This window comes from Pantherophis guttatus, chromosome 11 (assembly GCF_059756535.1).
Source record: "Pantherophis guttatus breed Tessera chromosome 11, ASM5975653v1, whole genome shotgun sequence".
Classification (NCBI taxonomy): domain Eukaryota; kingdom Metazoa; phylum Chordata; class Lepidosauria; order Squamata; family Colubridae; genus Pantherophis; species Pantherophis guttatus.
In genome coordinates, this window is record NC_142073.1 from 3,776,281 (window position 1) to 3,784,122 (window position 7,842).

The 7,842-nt window shown below is 40.8% G+C and overlaps 1 protein-coding gene across 1 annotated transcript; it reads right to left on the reverse strand.

The window, feature by feature from the left end:
• Window positions 1-2,716: 2,716 nt before the first annotated feature.
• LOC117670905 (arylamine N-acetyltransferase, pineal gland isozyme NAT-3-like) lies at window positions 2,717-5,108 on the reverse strand. Its single transcript, XM_034426435.3, has one exon. The coding sequence runs from the start codon at window positions 5,079-5,081 to the stop codon at window positions 4,203-4,205; it is 879 nt and encodes a 292-aa protein (XP_034282326.2). The 5' UTR covers window positions 5,082-5,108; the 3' UTR covers window positions 2,717-4,202.
• Window positions 5,109-7,842: the final 2,734 nt, after the last annotated feature.

Consider the following 7,842-nt stretch of genomic DNA (forward strand, 5'->3'; position numbering starts at 1 on the left):
CTCTTCCTCCTCCTCCAACTCAAACACCCGCAGATATTTATGTTTCAATCCTATGAAAGTTTATGAAATGATGATTTCTTTGAATTTACAAGCTGCTCAACCGCAATGGACTCTTCCAGTGACGTTCTTCTAGTTCATTTATACAAATGAAGCCAAATGGGTCTGCTTGTCCTCCTTGATCCTTAACGTTCATTGCAGAAACTGGATTTTTAAGATCCAGTTTCCATGGAGGTGGATTCCAGCTCAACCGTGCCCAGTTTTAAAAACCCCTGGAATGGCCTTTCTGCATTTTCACCTCAATGCGCTGTAAGCAGCAGGTGAAGAAGGATGGACATACGATGTGAAAGAAAGTTTAGGGAATTTCCAGCATTATTTTAACAATTTAACATGACATGCACACACACAAACATAACACTGTTGTTGCTCGTTGTGGCTTTGTTACAATTAATTCTCCCATGTCTTACCAAAATATGTATAAACAGAAATTAGTGGAGATTGGAAATTAAGTCTTTGCAAATATTGGCACTTTTAATTAAACTGATATCGTTCTTCCCACTCCACCCCTCCTCCCCGTTAAGGATTTAACGGGATTTTCATTCCCTGTTCGGTTTATTAAACATGCTCTTTGCAAACTATGTGCACCCAGAAAATCAGAATTGAAATAATGATGACGTTTTCCTTTTGCAATAACCACAAAACATTCCAAAAATAGGAAGGGAACAAGAAGATGTGAACTTTCAACGTACAGGTCCTGCTAAATATTTAGGTGTTTATAATTTCTCCAAATTATTATCCTGTGTTACACATTCCGGTCCTTGATGGTTGTGTTGGAGAACATTCCCTCCCATTATATTGCCTACATTTAAGGTTACAAATATATTATTTCTGATCAGGAAGACAGATGAACTAGGACAGTAGCTCTCCACCATTCAAGGACTTGGTCGATGAAACATTTACATTTTTAAGGTAAATATAAAGGTTCCCCTCGCACATATGTGCTAGTCATTCCCAACTTTAGGGGGCAGTGCTCATCTCTGTTTCAAAGCCGAAGAGCCAGTGCTGTCCGAAGACGTCTCCGTGGTCATGTGGCCGGCATGATTCAACGCCAAAGGCGCACACAACGCTGTTACATTCTCACCAAAGGTGGTCCCTATTTTTCTACTTGCATGTTTTACGTGCTTTTGAACTGCTAGGTTCGCAGAAGCTGGGACAAGTAACGGGAGCTCAATCCGATATGCGGCAGTAGGGATTCGAACTGCTGAACTGCTGACCTTTCGATTGACAAGCTCAGCGTTTTAGACACTCAGCCACCCTTTTTTACATTTTTACATTTGCTTTTTTTCTGCTTCTTCTGCTTGGGCCTAAAAACATATAAATAGTTTAGACGCCGGATAGAACCTCTCCTGGATACAGAGGTTTTTCCAGGGAAGTCCTAAGCTTAATGTTAAAGAAAGAATTGTTTCCTGCAGCCATTCCCCCACTGAATGCGTTCAACTGCATTTTCTCTCTGAACCAAGAGAACTCTCTCTGAATTTGTCTGAATCCCTCTGGAAGCCATCTGAACCGATGGCTAATGCTGGGTCTCATAAATCATGAATTGCAGCCAAGTGGTCCCTTAATGCCCGGGTTCTCGGCTTCCTCTCTAGAATTTCTTTGAAACATCACTCTGAATTCTATAAGCCCAAAAAGCTTTTCACAGTCCCATCATTTTTAATTAGTTTCTTTTTTACACTTGCCTTCCAGGAACCCCATTTGAGTTTTTTTTTTTTTTTTTGCAAGGATATGTTGCAACAGCTCACTCAACTCAAGGTAGAAACACATTTTTTTTTTTTTCAACATCCCGTAAAAGCTGTGCCGTAGGAAAATTCCAGCATCCTTAGAACAGGCTTATAATAAAATTGTGGAGAAAAGACATGAAGAACAACTAACATTCACCCTATGTGCTGAAAAACTAGACTACAAAAGCCATAACTTCATGTGCTCCTTAGTGTGAGGGATGATCATCATTGTTGGTTTGGGATTTATTCCCTGTATATACAGCACTTGCCTTGCCAATGTTGATGAGGGTAACGGGCTTGGATGAGAACAACTCACAGTCTTTTCCAATCCTATTATTTCATGTTCTACGTTCTAAGACAGGAAATAGAGATTTTTCACAGGCTCCAAAAGAAATTTGCTTTCACCTGCACCGAGGCATTTGAGATACAGAAGTACAAACTTAGCAGTTGCACCATTTTATCTCCCCTTATTAGACTCTGACTTGTGACTTGATCAGCTCAAGTAAATCTTGATTACAGAGAATAACACAGAGAGAGATTGTGGTTTCTTATAGAACGTTCTCTGACCCCTTGGAGGTCTCAGGGTGGCTCCTGGCAAGATATAAAGCAATAAAACCCCTACGTTCTAACTCAGTTAAGATTAGAATTTGCTGGGTAATTGGAAAACGAGAAGCGATTTTCAATTTGCCGTTTGATGCAAAGACTATAGCGAGAATCCTACTTCTTGCAGGCGTGATTTAGCAGTTTCAATCGTTTTTGTCTTGAGAGGACTGCTATTCTCAACGTTGCCCAACAGTGTGCTGTATTCTCACAGGAACGTTATACCAGACCCTTTGGGACTTAAGAGTTTCCTTGCTGGCAAGCAAACCCAGATGCTTTTTAAAAAGGAGTCAGATTTTTAAAACCCATGCTGAATTCACACACAGAGACACGCAGAAAACACTTGTAAAATATTTAATTGGGAGAACCATCAAGACCACTTCATATTATTTTAGTAGATATCCCAATAGGCAAAGCTCCCTGGGCGGATTTACAATCAAATCCATGTAACCCATGTGCAAAAATCCAAGTAAAATATATATACTTTAAAATCCAATGCCATGCACTATAAAAAACACTGTCTAAAATTGGCAGCAGCACTGTGATCGTTCAAAAGGTAAGAATCAAAATACAATTACAAGCCACTTAAAAAGCCCAGGACAAACAATGCTAATATAGGTGCTCAGCGACCAACTCTGGGGAAGGAATTCCATCACTGGGTTACCACCAAGGAAAAAGCTCTTCCCCTTATCCATCTTCACCTCTCTTGGAGAACCTCATTAGATGATCTTAAAGTCAGCGCAGCTTCATACAGGAGATTCCACGCCTTTATATATATCCCGATCGAAGGCGTTTCTAAATCTCTATATATCTTAGAGACCAGGTAAGGACTGAAAAGATACTGATTTAAAATCTCACCATTATGGTGAAGCTAGAGATAGCTAGGAACCAGTCAAAACTCAACACTGATAATCTTGCAAGAGGTTTCTTATCCCTTTTCCTACTTCAAAGTAGACTTACATCGCTAACCCTGTGGCAAAGCCTAGAGCCAGCAAATTCAGCTTGCATAAAGAACGGCATTTGCTCTCTAAATTGACCCGAATCTGCCCAAGAAAATAGAGCATCTTTGTTGTGTCCTGCCAGTGGCCAGTAGATCTGGCAGTAGATTCAAGTAAATCTTGTGGTCCGCAAGCAGCCTGCGGAGCTGGCAGCAGAGTCGGACAGTCAGGAGGCTGGGGAAGATCATGGGCCAGTCCTGGAGTCCGGGGAAGGCTCTACATCGGAGGCAGAGAGAGGGCCAGGGCCATAGGCCAGTTATCAGCTGCCTTTGGAATTAGACATCAGTGAGGCAGACGAACAGCTGGAGCCTGTTCCCAGTGTGCGCAAGCACTGAGTTGCCAGACGAAGGGAACAGCTAAAAAAACAAGGGTTGACTTGGGAGTAAGTCCACAGGTGGACTGTGAATGGCCCCTCCCAGAGGGAATAAAAGAGGAGCGAAAGGGGAGTGGAGTTTGCAGGAGATAATTAGTTCATTACTGTATTCTTGCCAAGTATTGCGGCATCTGAAAGATATCGGCCTGGCCACTCTCCAAGCCTGATAAAGGTCGGTAATTGTGAACTATCTTGAAAGACTGTGGGAGAGGAAAGACTTTGCTGGAAAGGAATTCACTGTAAATTAAATAAAAGGGGTTTATCGGGACGAGGACTCGGCTTCGTGCTGCTGGGGAAGCCTAGGTCAGAACAATCTTCTTCTCTAAAGTGTTCACCCAACATCCCTTTGGATCTTTTCGTGGTGAGAATTCTCCAAAGTTGCTTCCCAATTTCATTTCCGTTGCTTCAGGATGAACTGCATTGTTGAGTGAAGTTCACCCTTGGCCACCTGAATTAAAACATGGACACTGAACAGGTGTTAAGAGGGACAAACGTTTTGTCCAGCTGAATCTTGAATCGTTCCTTCAGTATTTTCTGGACTTCTTCACCCATCAGGACTGTGCTTACTACTAGATCCATGTTGTCTTTATAATTATATTTGGTTTCAGTCAGCACCCACCCAATCAAAACTAGAAATCCATCAGTAGTCTGGAGACTACAGATGGACTTCCTTAAAAACATAGAACTTGGATCAGTTTGGAGTTGTAAAGAGGCCAGCCGGAAGTCATCTATTGTCTTTGGTTGCAAAGTAAACAAATAAATGTTCTTACAGGTCCCGTTTTTTACAATATCAGAGCAGAGAATTTTGTTCTCGGAATCCATCCTGACTTTCTTGCGCTTCACTTTGTGAAAGTACCACACGCCACCCTTCTCCGTGAAGCAGAAGATTCCTGAGGTCTGAGGTTGGTTCTTCTGAGAAATCAGCTCCATCGGTTGCCACATCTGATAAGCCACTCCAAAACCACCATCCACAATGTAGGTTTTACCTTCAAGGGTGACTTTGATCAGAACATGAGTGACATCTTGGTTGTAGGCCTTTCGCTCTGGCACATAAACACGAGCACCTAAAAGGCCAACTTCATAGCCCATGGTCTGGAAGGCCCAAAACAGAAGTTGGTTGTTTTCCATGCACCATCCACCACGACTGTGCTTCACAATTTTATCATACGCCGATTCTAAATCCAACTGAATGGTTTCGCCACAGTGGAGACTGAGGTTTTCAAAGGGCACTGCGCGGATGTGATGTTGAAAAACCTCTGTTAAGGTTTCCAAGTCTATTTTTTCCTGGGAACCTTTGTAACAAATTCTTTCAAAATAATCCTTAATATTCATGATGCGTTGGTTTTTTTTTTTTTTTTATTTGTCCCTGCAGAGTGAAACAAATAGTTTAATTAATTGCATAAAAGTATCTCCACTGTTGGTTTTATTTCACGGTTGCATGAAACCCCTGGAAAGTAAAGTCGTACCATTATCCTCTCTGTATTTCTAATCTGGGACATCGTACAGAGCAAGAGTCATGATTCAGCCTTTTCACGTTTTGCCATTAAGTTTAATGATGCAAACCAGTGTTTTTCAAACTTGGCAACTTGAAAATGAGTGAATGTCAACTCCATAGTTGTCAATTTCCCAATTGGCTGGGAAATTCTAGGAACTGACATCCACTCGTGTCAGAGTTGCCAAGTTTGAAAAACATTGTCTTGCATCACTCCCACTCCCAAGAGAGACTTTTGGATTTGCAAAATGTGCAGATAATGGCTTAAGGTTGATAGATTGATAACAGCTCTCACCTCCCTCCTCCCCTGCTCATCCTACTTCCTCCCTCCCCATCTTTCAGTTAGGGTTGAGTATTTGCATTTTTATAATATCTTCTCTCTCCCTCTTCCCTCTCCCCTCTCCCCTCTCTCTCCCTCTCTCTCCCTCTCTTCCCTCTCCCCCTCTTTCCCCCTCTCTCTCTCCTTCTCTCTCTTCTTCTCTTCCTCTCTCCCCGTCCCTCCCTCTCTCTCCCTCTCTCCCTCTCTCTCCCTCTCTTCCTCTCTCTCTAGGTTTTGTATAATTTTATTCTTTTTAACATTGTGAGCCACCTAGAATTACCCTGGGGTAAGATGGGCAGCCGATAAATTTAATAAATAAATTAATAAGGTTTTTGTTTTAAAATTAAAATTAAAACAGAATTCAGAGAAATGTCTAGTAATATACAGGTGAAAACACACATGGTCTTAGAACACTACATGTCTAAAACCATGTTTCTCAGTTTGTCTAGTTTACTTTAATTTTAAGAATGGGGGGAAAAAAAATTCTGAAAGAAAAATCATCCTTTACCTTTAACAGTTAGAGAAGATCGTTGATAGCAAAAAAAAAACAACAACATTGTGATTCTGCACAATCAACAGCGCTTGTTCCTTTCTCTGCACCTGTGTGAAGCTTCGGTATGGATGAAATGGTATCTTCCCACCCCTTACTTCGTTTTCATCCCGTGCTCCGAACAGTTCACAATTGAAAACAAACAAAGAGGCTACGCAAATCACCTTTTAATGTGCATTTCTCATATCATACATAATTTAAAGGCATTTAAATAAAGGGCATTTGGAATCTAATATTTGCTGTTCCACACATTTCTGCTTCCGTACACAGTTTTGCACGCAGTCATATTTTCCTTTCTCTTTGTTAGGAACACAGCTCGCTTTTGTTATTTACCTCTTAGTGAAACCTGATAACAATATGTGTTCTTCTGTTCAACTTTGGCTTTCTCTGGTTATTGTTTGTCTGCCAATTTTCTGCCTCCTTCAATTCCTTCAGATGTTCCTTTGCCCTGAACAGTTGCACCCACCCAAATACCGGCGGAATTACAGCTCTTAGAATTTTGCTTTTTTGTTTTTTAAAAGAAAATGAAATGGGCTCTGGAAGTCAGAATTTGTTCCTCCCTTCCTCATATTAATCAACCAAAAAAGTTAGTAAAAGCACCCAGGCAGAAGACCCTGGGAAGTTCAAGGAACACTCAAGCAGTGCTGAATTTTTTTTGCTTCCTGGCAACATTTTACGTGTACTTCAAACATGCCACTGTTGTGTTAGTAAAATGATTGAGTGCAAAGCAAATCAGTGTGTATGTCAAAAGGTAGAATTTACAACTCCATTGCCATGCCTCTTCGGGTATCCTCTCTAAACTGGGAGATGATGATGTTGATTTTTGATCTTCCTTCCATTATCCCTTCCAAAATTGTATCCATTAAGAGGAACATGTTTTGTATTTGGAAAATATATATATATATATTTGCACGAAGCTACAGAATTGTGAACAACAACCCCATCTTTTGGCCAGAAAAGCAGTAAGCAGCCTGGGTTTTTCTCAACATTAGAAGCGTATATCAAAGATGAACCGAGCAAGATTTGGCCAGGTCAGATAGTGATGATCTCTAAAACAGAGTAACAGAGTTGGAAGGGATCTTAGACCTCCCCAACCTTTCGGACCTCAGGGACCACTAAATTCATAATTTAAAATCCTGTGGACCACTAATGACTAATAGGCTTTTTTTCTGAAGCTTCTTTCATAGGCTTTTTTCAGCCTCTGAAATCTCTGTTTGCAAGGCTGGGCAGGGCTACATTTGAAATACAAGACGCACCCAGATTTTCACCCTCTTTTTGGGGGGGGAAAGGTGTGTCTTATACTCCAAAAAATACGGTAATATAATAATAGGAGGAGCCTTGATAGTACAGTGGTCTACGCACCCTGTTATTAACACAGCTGCCTGCAATTTCTGCTGGTTCGAATCTCTCCAAGGCTCAAGGTTGACTCAGCCTTCCATCCTTTCTAAGGTAGGTGAAATGAGGACCCAGTTTGTGGGGGCAATAAGCTGACTTTGTATAAATATACAAAAGTATGAAGGCTATTGCTTAACGCCTTGTAAGCCGCCCTGAGTCTCCGGAGAAGGGCGGCATATAAATCAAATTTAAAATATATATATATAATAATATAATATAATATAATATAATATAATATAATATAATATAATATAATGTAATGTAATGTAATGTAATGTAATGTAATGTAATGTAACGTAACGTAACGTAACGTAACGTAACGTAACGTAACGTAACG

What these genes read in the sequence shown, in the direction of transcription:
- LOC117670905 (XM_034426435.3), bottom strand. Translation starts at nt 5,081, where the DNA reads ATGAATATTAAGGATTATTTTGAAAGAATTTGTTACAAAGGTTCCCAG.